Source organism: Hypomesus nipponensis, chromosome 5, assembly GCF_054491055.1.
Source record: "Hypomesus nipponensis isolate SF chromosome 5, ASM5449105v1, whole genome shotgun sequence".
NCBI classification, from domain to species: Eukaryota; Metazoa; Chordata; class Actinopteri; order Osmeriformes; family Osmeridae; genus Hypomesus; species Hypomesus nipponensis.
This window is the reverse complement of record NC_140365.1, coordinates 5,151,510-5,168,984: the sequence shown is the minus strand read 5'-3', so window position 1 is coordinate 5,168,984 and position 17,475 is coordinate 5,151,510. Positions and strand designations below refer to the sequence as shown.

General features: G+C 48.9%; 2 protein-coding genes across 2 annotated transcripts; one reads left to right on the top strand and one right to left on the bottom strand.

The window, feature by feature from the left end:
• Positions 1 to 3,504: 3,504 nt before the first annotated feature.
• Positions 3,505 to 4,490, bottom strand: sdf2 (stromal cell-derived factor 2). Its single transcript, XM_084697682.1, has 3 exons — positions 4,239 to 4,490; positions 3,948 to 4,144; positions 3,505 to 3,828 (listed from the first exon to the last, which is right to left on the bottom strand). Exons 1-3 carry the CDS (start codon positions 4,411 to 4,413, stop codon positions 3,526 to 3,528), a joined length of 675 nt encoding a protein of 224 aa, XP_084553808.1. The 5' UTR covers positions 4,414 to 4,490; the 3' UTR covers positions 3,505 to 3,525.
• Positions 4,491 to 4,752: 262 nt separating this feature from the next.
• On the top strand, positions 4,753 to 17,204 carry supt6h (SPT6 homolog, histone chaperone and transcription elongation factor). Its single transcript, XM_084697680.1, has 38 exons — positions 4,753 to 4,883; positions 5,663 to 5,775; positions 5,881 to 6,042; positions 6,195 to 6,268; positions 6,394 to 6,586; positions 6,707 to 6,788; positions 6,914 to 7,169; positions 7,270 to 7,371; positions 7,468 to 7,581; positions 7,690 to 7,779; positions 7,909 to 8,051; positions 8,233 to 8,381; positions 8,522 to 8,632; positions 8,745 to 8,874; positions 9,359 to 9,509; positions 9,624 to 9,778; positions 9,877 to 10,069; positions 10,221 to 10,360; positions 10,445 to 10,562; positions 10,710 to 10,786; positions 10,872 to 11,007; positions 11,316 to 11,453; positions 11,553 to 11,720; positions 11,854 to 11,981; positions 12,246 to 12,453; positions 12,583 to 12,730; positions 12,862 to 13,004; positions 13,221 to 13,361; positions 13,499 to 13,694; positions 13,968 to 14,113; positions 14,224 to 14,316; positions 14,443 to 14,556; positions 14,710 to 14,834; positions 14,988 to 15,100; positions 15,243 to 15,320; positions 15,489 to 15,676; positions 15,863 to 16,098; positions 16,306 to 17,204. Exons 2-38 carry the CDS (start codon positions 5,673 to 5,675, stop codon positions 16,490 to 16,492), a joined length of 5,229 nt encoding a protein of 1,742 aa, XP_084553806.1. The 5' UTR covers positions 4,753 to 4,883; positions 5,663 to 5,672; the 3' UTR covers positions 16,493 to 17,204.
• Positions 17,205 to 17,475: the final 271 nt, after the last annotated feature.

Below are 17,475 nucleotides of genomic sequence, written 5' to 3'. Positions count from 1 at the left end.
GGATATTTCAGTAAGAAGTCATAATGTTCTTTTACCAGTTCAGTTACTTGATATTCATTCATCTTACTAGAGCTCATAGACATGGATGGATGTAAGCAACCTCACAGCCCTTCTTGTCTCTTACAAGCATCTATCCAGATGACTCAGATCAGTAGGCGGGGTGAACCAACACCATGGACAGATGGAGGCCAAATCAAACGTTACAACAGTCACACACTCAGTATGCATATTCTACTACTGGGTTTCAAGACTGTGAAAGACAGGGGAAATCTATTCAACCTTTTCCAGTGGCACGGCCCTAAATGTATGTATGACAGGCTGTCACATTTGACTTTCAGATTTATACTGAAATAACTACTCATGCCAGTATATACCAGCTATTAATCAAATCAGACTGCACAAAGGAATATGTTTCATAAATATGCAAATACAAGGTCACATCATCTCAGTGTCGTGTATGTTCACACTGGTGACTGTGGGATTCACTGTAAAAGGTGTATATCCACATAAGTTGTTATGCTGTGTTCCTGTCACAGTAGATATTGATGTATTCACTGCCTCATATTCTATAAGCGGAAGTAGTGAACGTACACATATTCTAGTATTCTGTAGTTTTATGTCAAAGCACCCAGTTGTTTAAAAAAATTCTCTATACGTTTACAATATATTTATATTTGATTGCCAAGGACCATTTTTGTCTATTAGCCAGGTCCTATGACACCAGCATATATTCTAAGTATGTAATCTAGATAGTCTTAATATTTGTGTCATATTTTTTAAACCTTGCAAAGGGGATGTAAAGAGAGGTTTCAAAATATTTATATCTCCAAGTTTACACCATAATACCATTTCCCTGCAAGAACAAAGTAAATCTCCCCTTAACTGACATCAACTTGTTGAAACATGTTTATTACATGATTGTATAAAGAGAAATCTAAACACAGATATATATAACCTTGGCATGCTGCTTAGACCGAGAGAAGGAATGAAAACAGCAATATTGTTTATTTAAATGGATGTTAAATAATGCAAACAATGACATGTAATCTAATCGGTATGAAAAATCATCAAACCTGTGTTTATGCAATAAAACTTGTTTTGATATAAACTTGAAGTCATTAGGTATTTGTGTGTATCTGACCGCTTCCTGCTGATAAGATCATGATCACACCAGGCTGTTAGAATATTGCCTGGCTGCGGGAATATTATTAGACGTCTGGCAGCTGTGAGCTACCGTCAACAACAGCACCATACAAAATCTTGATTGAACAAACCAAGGCATCTGACCAGGTTCAGACATTTGTCATGCACTGCCACCAGTCCTGTTTTAAGAGGTATCTTAAGAAGTGGACGTATTTATAGATAATTGTCTCAAAGTAAGCATAAAAGTTATTGGCCTACAAAACAACCACAGACTAACTGTTGTTTGATAATTATATAATTGTTGTTTTACTTAAATAAATGAGTACTGTAAATGTACTGTAAATAAAGCAGGGAACATTTATTATGTATTGAACCATCATCTTATGTTATATATTACCATATGACAAGATTATCCCTATTGAGTCAGCCTGCTGCTTCCAGAACAGTCCCCGAGGTTAATGAATTATTCAAGCCTGTCAGTGTTTCTCTCCGTCAAGGTGCACGATCGTATCCTCACCTCGGTAGGTGAGGTCATGGAGAGGAGCTTGGACATTGAAGTACCAGTGTCTACTTTTGTGCAATGCACATTGTCCTCGTCTCCTCCCTCCTCAGCCAGGACTCAGAACACCACAGACGTAGCCGATGTGACTGGACTGACCCTGAGGTGGATGACACACGTTAACACACATTTTCAGTGCTTCGATTAAATCCACGAATGTGGAGTCCTGGTGGCTTCTGGGACCTGTGACCCTGTTAAGCCCGGTGCATTATGGGTGGGCCACTGCACCTGTTATGCCAATCTGTGAGTAGAGGTGCGTGAGTAGAGCGGTGAGGCCACTCGGTATTAACATCTGTCATTCTGTCTTAACATCTGTCATTCTGTCTTAACATCTGTCATTCTGTCTTAACATCTGTCATTCTGTCTTAACATCTGTCATTCTGTCTTAACATCTGTCATTCTGTCTTAACATCTGTCATTCTGTCTTAACATCTGTCATTCTGTCTTAACATCTGTCACACTTGGTTAGATTATTCAAAATGGTTTATTCCTCAAACATATGGACGGTGCAAAGGAAATGTGACAACATAAGAAAGGATATTAAAACAATATAACTATGCTGGCCATATGCTATATATACTGATTAACAATGACAAAAGACAAGCTTGATAATTGCACCTAATATGAATGACATATGCCGGTAGTAAAAAAATATATATATTTTTTATCAGATCACAAGGACAGGACATTCTAAGATGCGCAAAACATATTTATTCTGAGGTATCAGTTACATTTTATACAAAGTAAAAACAGCATTGTTCCAAAACTTAAAACACTCCCCTTCCACCTGGGGCAAGAGACACCTACAGCCACAGAGGAAGAGATTGCCATGACATCTGTCTGTGGTAATGAGGTGTCCATGTTAGCTGCCTGACAGCTGTGGCAGTGAGACAGATAATACTGCGATGTACACAGAAAACAGGCAGGCTTTTTGTCTCAGCTTATTCAATGGAGAGAATGTCCTGTGTAATACTGAATCTGAATGTGAATATTACAGTCGATCAGTTTCTATGATCAAGTGCCCCTCAATTATTAAAACCATTGCTTGTTTATAATGCAAACCACATATGTCCTTACAATATAATAAAGGCCCCAGCATAACAATGCTGTTTTGCTACTAGTCTATTTGTCAGGATTACATGGGAACAGAGTTGGTATTCATTTCCCCAAACTATTAAGAGTCACAATCACAAAATCACACATACTGTCAGTCCAATATACAAACTATCTCTACAATGTCTGTTGTGGTGATATGAACATTCATATGGAGATAAGTTCAATACATTCCATTTCTACTCTTCCCTTGTAAGACACTATAACTCAGTCATATGTACTGTAAGAGGCATACAATGACAAACACTGTACAAAAACCAGAACATAAGACATGGTAATATAGCACCCGTGACATCATATGTACTGTGTTAATAGGCTTGAATGGCCAGATCGGGTCATTTCCTGTCTTGTTGTCAGTCAGAGGGGTGTACAGGGTGATCTGTCGCCCTGAGGTTGGGTTATGATTGATGACTATCATATGACTTATGACTGAGTCTTTAGTGTATCAATCCTGTGTGTACCCAGATATGGGTCTCGAGACCAATTATAACCTTGATACACTTTGGCACTTGTCCTCAAAAAAGAAAAAGAGAGGATGATGGAGAAGGAAAGGAAACAGAGCCAAAACAAAAGCAGGACAGAGAAAAGATGGATTTAAGCAGTTGAGAGAAAGAGAAAGAAAGAATACCGGAAGACAAGAAGCAGCATTAACGTGGGGGTCAGAGGGGGGGGGGGGGGGGGGGGGGGTGGCGGGGGGGAAGGGGTCAGGTTCAGAACTCTGTGTGTAGAGGATGGCTGTAGTCCCTGCTACCTAGCGGGCTCTCGCTAGGCTTCATGTAGATGCCTTCCATGGCCTTCCACAGGCTGTGCTGGCTGGAGCCTGCCATGGCGTGTACCTCCCTCTGTCCGTGGATGGGTCGCCCATACTGCTCCCCTGTCACTGACAACAGAGCCTCGGTAGCGGCGTGAAGGAAGCGGACGGCCTCTTCCCGCTGCCACACGGAGCCCCCGCATTGGACCGTCCACTCATCAAGGTTGTCCCCCTCCCCGTCTTCGCCAAATGCACTCACCTCCTTGAAGGAGAAACAAATATAAGAGAGAGGGGGTGTGACTGAGAGAGTGCATTGTTGGGTTTGTGAAGTATGTGCTGTCAGCTGTGTTAATCTATTTGCTACTGGAGCGTAAAGCCGACCTGATTGGAGGAAAGTGGGGAGGTGAAGTAGTGGCTGTGAAGGTTCCTCCCCGTGTTGACATGTGTCAGGCGGATGGTCTGGCCACACTTGACGGGGATCCCACGGTGGCACATGGCGCCAATGGTGCCACGCACGCTCCAGTAACTATTACTATCCTCTACGGTGGTGACTCCTGTCACCGACTGCTGTCCACTACCTGACACAAAGAGGTTCGTTTGCGCATACTCACACACATAATAATAGTCTAAACACATCAAACATGATCCGAGCTAAAATCAGGACTGACTCACCAGAACCGTAGCGCACGTCATGCGAGTGAAGTCTCACATTATGCTTTACATTCAATAGTTTCACGACTGAACCGCACGTCACAAAACTAAGTTCAGTACCAAATGAAAGCCCACATATACAATACAACAGTATAGAGATACAAATAAAATGTGAAGGACCAGTACAGTTATCCATTACTGGTGAAAGCTGCTGCTACTGCTCACCGCAAATGTAATGAGTTTACGCTACGTCACTGATGTGGCTAGAGTATAAAATCAGGTCAAGAATGGCGACAGCGCCACGAGCTGTGTGGAGTTGTAATTGTAGATTAAACTGAGCGCTTATCACAATTTAAAACACTTCGCCGTGGCTGTGTTCATTCCATTAGATTCCAGTGTGTTATAATAATTCTTTAATCTCTTAAATAACTCTGTAGTTGTAAGTGAAATACACTTTAAGTGAAATCGATGACACATTACAATGGGTCATCATGATTCTCCATCGATGACACATGGTAGAGTTCGATTTACACCGGAAGTTTCTAACTGTACACCGGAATTGTCTTCGTCCATTTTCATTATTAAAAAGCTGCTAGTGAAGTTGTAGCAGAGATATCCCTAAATCTAAATATTAGGAGATTAAACAAATTATCGTCGCAAGGAGAAGTAAGTTCCAAGCGCAGCGCGATTTCACCTTATTGGCGATACGGCGCCAGCAATGACAAGAAAAACAAGGACGTGACTTGTTCACACCCAGAGTAGCAAATTGGCTAACATGCCGTTGTTGGTAGCTAGCTAGCCAGCTAGCAAGAGACCCAACACTTGCGAAATTGAGGAGTGAGGCCTTGTTATTGTCTCCAGTCCCTACTGTAGCTACACTAGTTATGCTCTCGATCAGGGGTACAATATGAGATAATGTTGTGAGGTAGTCAATCTATGTGTAGAGACTTCCATCATTACATGTTTCAACTACTTCGCTAGTATACGTTGTTTGCTATAAATAAAATCCTACACTTTGGCTAGCTAGCTAAAGTTAGCAAACTAACGTTCACGCATTAGCTTGCTCTCGTGGAGTGTTGCTTTTTGCCCTTTTTTAAACGTTTACTTTCTATTCGTTTCGGGTTTTTTTGTGAGATGCATTTATATTGATTTCCTAATCCAAGATAAATTGTTAGCTGCCTGTTTACTACACTGCATTACTATACTGCATTGCATCCAGGGAGTAGGCCTCCTATGTTCTTCAGTTTTATGAAATTGGAATCTTTACTCACTCACAAGTTAGCTCAATTGCTGGACAAGTGTTTGAATGTATTTGGACAAACGGTGCTGTAGTACAATGGATGAGCTAGGACATTGTGATTTCAGAAGGTTTTCATAATGGAACCTCTTTAACGTAAATCTCAGCTCAGTCTCTAACATCTACCTGTATCTGTTGTATTCCCCAGCCTTGCAGGTATGGCTGACTTCATCGAAAGCGAGGCTGAAGAATCAGCGGAGGAGGAGTTTGAAGAGAAAGATCTTAAGCCCAAAAAAACACAGAAGTTTTTGGAAGATGACGGTAAGATAATATGGATCTTTCTTGTCACTGCTGTGTGTTTACAAGCACGTGCGTTGACGTTTTGGCTGTGTGCTGGACTTACCCTGTCTTCCTCTCCCCCGTCAGAAGAGGAAGAGGAGGAGAACACAGAAGATCAGGATGAGCATGGGAACCTCCGAGGCCTGATTGACGATGATGTGGATGAGGAAGAGGAACATGCCGGGAGCGGTAGTGCTGGAGCGGCCAGTGACTCAGAGGAAGAAGTTAGACACAGACGCAAAAAACGCAGTAAGTTTAGGGATTAGAGGGTTTCGTATTCTTGTTAACAGGACAATGTCTGGTTTATGTGTTAGCTTGACATCTGGGTTGGCAGTTCATTCTCTGACACAAAGCATAATGTTGCTAACGTGTGGACCCGATCTAACAAATCTCTCTCATAGATTATGATGATTACCTGGACGATGACGACCTTGACCTTATTGAGGAGAACTTGGGAGTTAAAGTGAAGAGAAGGGTAAGCAGTGTGGCGGTGCCAGTTAATTTAAAAGCTGTATTATATCCATGTACACGTAATACTCTGGACAGCAGCTCTAAGCTTGTCTTAACTCGCCCTCTGCCCCCCCCCCCTGCCTTTCACAGAAGAAGAAGTATGACCGTGTGAGAACAATGGAGGATGATGAGGAAGAGGACGATGAGAAGGACATCATAGCTGATGAGATCTTCACGGCCGGAGATGGTGATGGTGATGGAGAGCTGGAAGAGGGAGAGGCTGTGGACATACCTCTTCATCGTCAGATCGATGACGAAGAGGAGGGCGAAGACGAAGAGTCCGGTAAATCTACTAGAAATCCTGAACATGGATGTATTTTAAAATCTTGTTTAGCTTGTTACCATGTCTTTCCTGGCCGATCCTTGTCCTTAAACACGTGTTATTTCCCCCCCCCCCCCACAGACATTGATGACTTCATTGTAGACGATGACGGTCAGCCTATTACCAAGAAGAGAGGCAAGAAGTTCTCCGGATACACAGATGCGTGAGTCATTTCAAGGCATTTTTCTACTGCTGCCAAATTATAGAGTAGGTAGGACATGACCCCCCATCCCTCGATCCCTTAGATACTTCCTATCTAAGTTCTCTCTCTTCCTCTCCGCTCCACAGAGCCCTACAGGAAGCCCAGGAGATATTCGGTGGGGACTTTGACCTTGCTGACTTTGACGCCGACACGTACGAGCAGGGTGAGGAAGAGGAGGAGGACCAGGACGAAGAGGGCTGGGACAGACCCAAGAAGCAGATCAAGAGGAGGGTGGGGAGGAAGAGCATCTTTGAGATCTACGAACCCAGCGAGCTGGAAAGCAGTCACATGACCGACCAGGATAACGAGATTCGCTCGACAGACATGCCAGAGAGGTTCCAGGTGTGTGTGTGTGTGTGTGTGTTTTGTACAGCCAAAGTAAGACTTTTTGTAGTCCGGCATCCTTAACATTGGCTCTGTGTCTTTCATGGTTGTTGTTCAGCTGCGTTCCATGCCAGTGAAGCCGGCTGAGGACGATGAGCTGGAGATGGAAGCAGAGTGGGTCTACAGACATGCCTTCTCCACCCTCACCATCTCCATGCAGGTACATCCTCTGACTCGCCCCTAGATCACGCTGCACCATTCTCTCCATCTACACTAGCCTCATCTGAGTCTCTGTATGTTTTCATCCCATCGTCAGGAGAGCACAGACTACCTGGACCGAGGTACCACCACTAACTTCAGCAGGAAAGGGCCCAGTACTATTGCCAAGATTAAGGAAGCCCTCAACTTCATGAGGAACCAGCACTTTGAGGTACAGTATAACCCCCCCCGCTGACCAGTCACTGTCCTGGTCCTAAACAGTAATCTACCCCTTCCTGCCCAGTCTCTCATCATGTGCTATCCTCTGCGTTCCACCCAGGTTCCGTTTATAGCGTTCTACAGGAAGGAGTATGTGGAACCGGAGCTCAACATCAACGACTTGTGGAAGGTGTGGCAGTGGGACGAGAAGGTACGTGATGTGTCTTGACGTGTCTTGAAAGCACACCTGCGCGTTCACTCAATAGACAGTAGACATCTATACAAACACCCTGTCCACTTTTGACTGTGTCCTGATCTCTCTTCCTGCGTCCGTCCCCAGTGGACCCAGCTGAAGACCAGGAAACAGAACCTGACCCGGCTCTTCCGCAGGATGCAGTCCTATCAGTTTGAGCAGATCTCTGCCGACCCAGACAAACCCCTGGCAGATGGCATCCGGGCGCTGGACACCGGTGACGTGGAGCGGTACGTGAGCAGGGTGGGGGTCAATGTGGTCACGCAAAGGTCGACGTCAGCCACGTTCTCAGAAGCAGAAAGGACTTATGCCTGTTCCACAGTGTTGTTTGATGCTCACTGGTCTTTTCGAAGGTCCCACAGACCAAGATGAATCTCAAGTCTTTTTCCCTCCCCCATCTCCTCCCTGTAGGCTGAAAGACGTCCAATCCATCGATGAGCTGAGCGACGTGTACAACCACTTCCTGCTGTATTACGGGAGAGATATCCCCAAGATGCAGAATGCTCTCAAGGCCAGTAAGAAGAGGCTGAAGAAGATCAAGGAAATTTCTGAGGAAGATGGTATGGATCATGACGGATGCATTTATTTTTTCTCTGTGAGATAAATTACCTTACCTCAGTGTAGCTTGACGATTGTACTTAACTGTCCCTTTGGGCGAGTTCATTTCGGTTGGCATGTGGCTACTTTCTTCCTCTTGTAGGTGAGGAGGTGGAGGTGGAGGTAGAGGAGGAGGTGGTAGGGCCCAAGGGGCCAGACCTGAAGCTGGCGTCTCGCAGGGACATGTACAGCATCTGCCAGAACGCCGGGCTCGGTAGGGACTCGCCTCCCTCGCATCAGAAGTCCCGTCGGTGCCGTCCACTTTCACTGTTCACACTCATCGCTGTCTCTCTGCTCCTCCTCCCCTTCCCTCTGCCTCCAATCAGACGGCCTGGCCAAGAAGTTTGGTCTGACTCCGGAGCAGTTTGGAGAGAATCTCCGAGACAGCTACCAGCGCCACGAGACGGAGCAGTTCCCCGCGGAGCCAGGAGAGCTGGCCAAGGACTACGTCTGCAGGTAACCACAGAGGGAGGAGGAGCCCTCCTGTACTGGCTCTCACTGCCCTGGTCACACATAATACAACATAATACAATATAACAGTAGGAGTCAGATCGCTGAGCGGTTAGGGAATCGGGCTACTAATCTGAAGGTAGCCAGATCGATTCCCGGCCGTGCCAAATGACGTTGTGTCCTTGGGCAAGGCACTTCACCCTACTTGCCTCGGGGGGAATGTCCCTGTACTTACTGTAAGTCGCTCCGGATGAGAGCGTCTGCTAAATGACAATGTGAATGTAACACTTGAGTTACCTCTCTATATGGCCTGCACCCTGTTTTCTGGCCTCTTCTACGCTGCTCGTTCTCTCACTCACACACCCTGTCCTCTCTCTCTCTCTCTCTCTCTCTCTCTCTCACACACATCCTGTCTGTCTCTCTCTCTCACACAAACACACACTTTCACTCACACCTCTGGGTCTAACACTGCCCCCTCTCCTGGCTGTAGTCAGTTCAGCACTCCTGAGGCTGTGCTGGAGGGGACCAGGTACATGGTGGCCATGCAGATCGCCAGGGAGCCTCTGGTCAGACACGTCCTCCGACAGACCTTCCAGGAGAGGGCCAAGATCAACATCAAGCCCACCAAGAAGGGCAAGAAGGTACCGACCTCACCGCGGTACTGAACACACCCAGAAGCAGTCATGGTAACTACTGCCTCCCTGCCAGGTTACAGTCCTGTTCACCCTCCTCTACATCACTAACCCTCTCAACAGGATGTGGACGAGGCCCACTTTGCCTACTCCTTCAAGTACCTGAAGAACAAAGCTGTGAAGGAGCTGAACGGGGATCAGTTCCTGAAGATGTGTCTGGCCGAGGAGGAGGGGCTTCTTACCATCGACATCTGCATCGACCTATTAGGGGTCAAAGGGTAAGAGGAACCAGGTCGATTCAGCTTACTGGCCTCCTGGACGCCGGTCTGTTTACAAGCCGTGGGTGTTGAACATGGGTCTGTCACCTCTCCCTCAGGTATGGCGACCAGACCTACTTTGACGAGATCAAGCAGTTCTACTACAGGGACGAGTTCAGTCACCAGGTCCAAGAGTGGAACCGACAGAGAACCCTGGCCATAGAGAGAGCCCTCACTCAGTTCCTCTACCCACAGATGGCCAAGGAGCTCAAGAACAAGCTCGTGGCCGAGGCCAAGGAGAACATCGTCAAGGTAAACTCGACCTTCTCCACAGGAACACTCGACAGAGGGGGCGTCTCGCTCTACAACCTCACTAGTTCCTTCTGCGTGGCAGCTGATGTTGAAGTGTGTGTGTGGCCGTGGTGTGGCGTGGATTGTCACCCCTGTGGTGTGTCGTCCCCAGTCGTGTTGCAGGCGTCTGTATAACTGGCTGAAGGTGGCTCCCTACAGACCAGACCAGCAGGTGGAGGAGGATGATGACCTGATGGATGAGAGCCAGGGCAAAGGCATCCGAGTACTGGGAGTGGCCTTCTCCTCCAGCAGGTGTGTGCGTGCGCGTGTGTTTGGGTGTCTTCTGCCAGCAAAGAAAGTTCAGCCCAACTGAATTGTCTGGTTGTGTTGCCGTAGAGATGCGCCGGTGTTCTGCTCCCTGATCAACGGCGAGGGCGAGGTGGTGGACTTCCTTCGCCTCCCCTACTTCCTGAAGAGGAGGAACGCCTGGAAGGAGGACGAGAGGGAGAAGAAGGTATGGAGGGAGCTCACGTGGATCCCTTTACACAACAATAAGGAATAGTTACTTAGCCTTGCATTCATAGGGTGTCTGGATGTACGTGTGTTTTCACCTAACATCCATTTTTCCTTTTTTATTTCCCCCCCCCTTCCTTTTCCCCAGCTTCACGACATTGAAACCCTGAAGAAGTTTCTGACCAGTAAGAAGCCCCATGTGGTGGCTGTTGCCGGGGAGAATAGGTAAGCCCTGGTTTTCCCTTTCCTGTGGCTGGGGAGCACCTTATGACACGACCCTGTGACCTCATGTGACGTGGTTGGTGCACAGGGACGCCCACATGGTGATGGAGGACATGAAGAGGGCCATCAGTGAGCTGGAGCAGGAGTCCTCTCTGCCCGCCGTGGGAGTGGAGCTGGTGGACAATGAGCTAGCCATGCTCTACATGAACAGCAAGAAGTCTGAGGTACACACACTCAGTCAGTCAGTCAGTCAGTCAGTCAGTCAGTGTTGCTGCTCCCTGCCTTGCCTCCATATCTTACATTTACATGTAGTCATTTAGCACATGCTCTTATCCAGAGCGACTTACAGTAAGTACAGGGATATTCCCCAGAGGCAAGTAGGGTGAAGTGTCTTTCCCAAGGACACAACGTCATTTAGCACGGCTGGGAATCGAACTGTCAACTTTCTGATGAATATCCCGATTCCCTAACAGCTCATCCACCTGACTCGCATAACTCCTCTTCTCCTTCCCTCCCCCCCATCTCCTTCCAGGCGGACTTCAGGGACTACCCCCCTCTGCTGCGCCAGGCCGTGTCTGTGGCCAGGAAGATCCAGGACCCCCTGGTGGAGTACGCCCAGGTCTGCAGCTCCGACGAGGACATCCTCTGCCTCAAGCTGCACCCTCAGCAGGTAACACACACACACGACTCACATCCTACTGGGACTTCCCTGCTCAGATGAAGTCATTTGAACCTTCCTAACATCCTCCCCCCCCCCCCCCCCCTGCAGGACCAGGTGGTGAAAGAGGACCTGCTGAGTGCTCTGTACTGTGAGTTCATCAACCGGGTGAACGAGGTGGGCGTGGACGTGAACAGGGCCATCTCCCACCCCTACACCCAGAGCCTGGTCCAGTTCATCTGTGGCCTCGGGATCAGGAAAGGATCCCACCTCCTCAAGGTCAGTGTGCTTGTGTTGTTGTTGTTGATTCAGACCAGCCTTGACGGGGCTTTCTGGTTTCTTATGATGTCACTAAGTGCGTACGGAGAGTTGATGCGATAAAGGGTTCTGACGAGCGTCATTCCCCCTCCAGATCCTGAAGCAGAACAACACTCGTCTGGAGAACAGGACCCAGCTGGTCACCATGTGTCACATGGGCCCCAAGGTCTTCATCAACTGTGCCGGCTTCATCAAGATAGACACGGCGTCGCTCGGTGACAGGTGCCCGACTTCCTTTCCTCTTTTGAAGCGTCGCCTCTAGAACATAGCTGTGAATGAAGGGCGGCGTCTGTGAAACACTTGAGTTGCTCTTCCACCGAGACAGAGAGAGAGAGAGAACCCTCTCTTCTCCCCGGTACATCTCCTCCACCGCCCCTCCTTAGACCCACCAGGCCAACGAGACACGGTGTGGGACGCGCTGTGTTGGTTTGCGTTCTCAAGTGTGTCTTCTTCTGTGGTGTCCTCCTGCCTGCCTTCCTCTCGCAGCACCGACTCCTACATCGAGGTCCTGGACGGCTCGCGCGTCCACCCCGAGACGTACGAGTGGGCTCGCAAGATGGCGGTGGACGCCCTGGAGTACGACGAGTCGGCGGAGGACGCCAACCCCGCCGGGGCTCTGGAGGAGATCCTGGAGAACCCGGAGCGCCTCAAAGACCTGGACCTGGACGCCTTCGCCGAGGAGCTGGAGAGACAGGTCGGCAGGCAGCTGTGTGTGTGTGTGTGTGTGTGTGTGTGTGTGTGTGTGTGTGGTTGAACGTGCACGTTTTTCAGTGTTTCGTGTCCAGACTCTGACCCGTGCTCTTCCGCCTCCCCCGTCGCTCAGGGTTACGGGAACAAGGGCATCACACTGTATGACATCCGGGCTGAGCTCAGCTGCAGGTATAAAGACCTGAGGGTTCCCTACAGGCCCCCCAACACTGAGGAGGTCTTCAACCTGCTCACCAAGGAGACGCCCGAGACCTTCTACATAGGTAGTACACACACACACACACACACACACACACGCACATCGTCCTTTTAAGCACACAGTTGAATGCCACCCCCGCCCCCTCTATACACCCAGCTCACTCATCACATTCCTGTTCCTTGTTCACCTTGCCAGGTAAGCTGATCACCAGCGTGGTGACGGGGATAGCTCACCGGCGCCCCCAGGGGGAGAGCTATGACCAGGCCATCCGTAACGACGCTACCGGCCTGTGGCAGTGCCCCTTCTGCCAGCAGGACAACTTCCCCGAACTCAGCGAGGTACCGTATCTGACCCCTGACCTTTCACCCCACGCCACCCTGATCTTCCTGATTGTCATGTCTATCCTCAACTCAATGGAAGTGCACCCCCAGCACACCTCACCCACACAGCTGTGTATAGTTTTAACGATCCTCTCCCTGTTTTCCTCTGGCTTCTTCTTTTCACACTCTCCAGTTCTCTCCTTCTAACCCTCCCTGCATGTGTCTCCCTGCCAGGTGTGGAACCACTTTGACAGTGGCTCGTGTCCAGGGCAGGCTATTGGTGTGCGGGCCAGGATGGACAACGGGGTCCAGGGCTTCATCCCCACCAAGTTCCTCAGCGACAAGGTGGTCAAACACCCAGAGGAGAGGGTCAAGGTACCAGACACACACACACACACACAGTGAACCATAGCTGTATTTGAATTCAATCAGCCAATGTTTATATTAGTGAGGTGTTCGGCCTGTTTGACACAAGTCAACCAATCATCCCTTTTTGTCTCCCTGTTTTCCAGGTGGGGATGACAGTGCACTGCCGCATCATGAAGATCGACATTGAGAAGTTCAACGTTGACCTGACCTGCCGCACGTCCGACCTCATGGACAAGAACAACGAGTGGAAGCTGCCTAAGGACACCTACTACGACTTTGACGCAGAGACGGACGACGCCAAGCAGGAGGAGGAGCTCAAGAAGAAACTGCAGAGAACCAGTCAGTAAACAATACTTGAACCAGTCGGTAAACAATACTTGAACCAGTCGGTAAACAATACTTGAACCAGTCGGTAAACAATACTTGAACCAGTCGGTAAACAATACTTGAACCAGTCAGTAAACAATACTGAACCAGACAGTAAACAATAGTGAAACAGTCAGTCTACAATACTGTACCAGTCAGTATACAACATTGAACTAGTCAGTCACATAGTTACATTTCATATCACCATTCTGTCCATTTAACTAGTATTTCTGTCTCTCCCACCAGCGTACATCAAGCGTGTGATCGCCCACCCCTCCTTCCACAACATCAACTTCAGGCAGGCCGAGAAGATGATGGAGTCCATGGACCAGGGAGACGTGGTGATCAGACCCAGCAGCAAGGGAGAGAACCACCTCACCGTCACCTGGAAGGTCAGGGCCCTGGGCAGGCAGCCAGCCAGCCAGGCAGACACGCAGCAGGTTGACCTGGCAGACTGACAGGCAGAGTGAACTGATCTGGATGTGGTGTGGTTGTTTGTCAGGTGGCTGATGGTATTTACCAGCACGTAGACGTGAGAGAGGAGGGAAAGGAGAACGCCTTCAGTCTGGGACACACACTCTGGATCAACACTGAGGTGAGGGAGTGTGTGTGTGTGTGTCGGCAAGTCTCTGTCTAGGCTTGTGTGTTATAGCAATATTGTTGTTTTATGTTACGTGTCTGAAAGCTGTCTCTGCTTGCTCTCCTGTCTCTGTCCGTGTAGGAGTTTGAAGATCTCGACGAGATCACGGCTCGTTACATCCAGCCAATGGCAGCGTTCGCTCGCGATCTCCTTGGACACAAATACTTCCACGAATGCTATGGAGGTGACAGGAAGGTAGGGAGAGACTCTGAGGAGACCCCCGCAAGTAAACTCCAAGTGCTGCTGATAAGCTGTTAACACCAGTTTCTTGTTTTCCAAAATCTATCCTTAGTCTTTGGTTTTGTTTTCAGACAATTCTCATTCTCTTCTTTTCTCTCTCATGACTAGAAAATGGAAGAGTTGCTGATCAGGTCAAAGAAAGAGAAGCCCACATTCATCCCCTACTTTGTGTCGGCCTGTAAAGATCTCCCAGGGAAGTTCATCCTGGGCTACCAGCCTCGCGGCAAACCCAGGTGAGTCGTCTCCTCTCCTGATTGGCTGGTCCCCCCCGATGATGACCATATAAGGAGCTGTCTGGTCGCACAGGACCACCCAGCTTGTGATGGACCGCCGTCAACCATAACGCTGAATCTTAACCCTGCTCCCTCTGCTCTCCCTCTCCTTAGGATAGAGTACGTGACCATTACCCCTGACGGCTTCCGCTACCGCTCTCAGGTGTTCCCCACGGTTAACGGGCTCTTCCGCTGGTTCAAGGACCACTTCCAGGAGCCCATACCGGGTTTGTGACCACAGCTCATTGGCTGACTGTCTTACGAAGGAGAAATGCTGATATTTGCTGAGTTGGAGCAGTCCTGGACTGTGTCCTGTGCTCTATGGTGATGCCTTTCTGTAACTCTCGACTGTGTTGTCCTCTGTTTCAGGAGTCACCCCCAGCAGTGGCAGCAGAACACGAACACCTGCGTCTCACAACGCGACGCCAGCCAACATCAACATTGCCGGTCAGTCTCTCACACTTTGCATGGCTAGTCTTGTGGGGACCGAAAACACAGTTCTATTCAAAATATGGTTTTTCCCTAATCTTAACCCAAAAACCACACACACACACACACACACACACTGTTATTGCCCTGTCCCCTGTATCTGATGTCTCTCTCTCTCTCCCTCAGACCTGACGCGAGCTGTCAACTCCCTGCCTCGCAACATGACCTCACAGATGTTTAGCGCCATTGCCGCGGTAACAGGCCAGAGCCAGAGCCAGAACCCCAACACCACGCCCGCCCAGTGGGGCTCCAGCCAATACGGTTACAGCGGCAGCACGGGAGCAGGAGGGGGGGGCAGCTCCTCGGCCTATCACGTGAGTGTTTCCTCAGGGAAAGGGGGAGGGGCAAAATCCAAGGGGCGTTCCGTCGACGTCGGAATCTAAACACCCACATTTCCACACATAACTGTAGGCGCTTGAGGTTGTTTTAAATGTCTTTAAACGACTTGGAAAATTGGGAGTGTTTGTGCTTACTTAAAGAAAAACCCTTCATCTTCGCAGGTGTTTGCCACGCCCCAGCAGCCGATGGCCACGCCTATGATGACCCCCAGCTTTGCGTACACGCCGAGCCAGCAGACCGTTGGCACGCCCCAGTACCCCGGCTCCACCCCTCAGTCCTCGCACGGACACTCGCAGTCGCACTCTCACAGCCACGGCCACCACAGCAGTCACCACGGCCACTCGTCTGGCACGCCCTCCTCCTCCACCTCCAGAGGACGCACACCTCAGCAGCCCAAGTGAGTAGAGAGCTCAGGCCTCAGCCAGCAGGGCTGGATGCTACCGCTTTGTTCATGTGTTCTGTAAATGGCCATACTACCAAATGGGTTGGTGTCTCAACGTACGTAGGACCTTGTAGACGCTCTGAGATACCCTGTCGGTGTTGTAGACACGTGAACCGTCTTTGCCACTGCTCCGTTAACCCCCGCGCTTGTCGCCCCCTGCAGGTCGGGCAGCAGCACTGCGGTGGACTGGGGCAAGATGGCCGAACAGTGGCTGCAGGACAAGGAGGCCGAGAGGAAGAAGAGGACCCCCCGGATGACCCCGCGGCCCTCGCCCAGCCCCATGATCGAGAGCACGCCCATGTCCATCGCCGGAGACGCCACGCCACTGCTGGACGAGATGGACCGATAGGACAGGGAGGGGGGGGGCCGTCCTCTCACCCCACCCTCATTTAATCCTCCACACCTCACCCACCCACCCTCATCTTCCCACCCCTGCCTCGCCTTGCCTCATTCGCCCTGCCATTCAGTGGGTCCTTCAAACAGGACATCCAATAATCCAGACCGCCTTTAGTGTTATAGCTACTGTGTATCTAGTATGGGCCCCCCCCAGCTACTCCAACACTCGTACCTGCCTCAACTCTCTGTGGTTTCTCTCTTCTCCGACTACATACTATTTTATATATAAATGGTGAGGAAACACTGTATGCCTCTCAGATTGTCCAGATAAAGACAAAACACTTGAAACGGCTGACAAATGCAGCCAGGACATGGACCTACGGCGAGTGCTCGTATTTGTCAGACAGCCTCCCATATTTCTTTTAAGGATTCAATGGGGGGCTAGGCTATTCGTTCTTTTTACTTTTTTTTTTTTTTTAAGAAAAATAAATAAATTAGGAGATGCTATTGAAGGCGTCTGATTGGTTGATGAGTTGTTTTCCCCAGGGTTCTTTGGCACTCGACATCTCTCTCTTTACAGATCCCGTATCCATTGCCCCCTTGTGATTGGAGGTATCGTTGAGAAAAGTTGCCATCAAGTGCTTTGACTAACCAATCAGGAAGCTGTCTGCATTTTTGTATTGCATCAAAACAAATAAAGACACTGTTTTCAGTATAAACCCTAAGCCTGCACATCTCACACGTCTGTAAAACCAACACACACCTCAGGCTCTCTGACTGTAGACTGGCTTCACAAGTCTATAATGTTGAGAATGTGCTGTTGTAAATAAAGGGCTTCTTCATTCTCAAGAATTAGGGTATTAGTATTATTTGAAAGTTGAAACAGTGATTTGTTGGACTTCTTTGCAAAAGACTTAACAGAAGTTAGAAGATTCCTATGTTCACTTTTAACCTTTGCAATTAAACTTGTAGTTGGTGTTTTCCAAGTTAATGTAT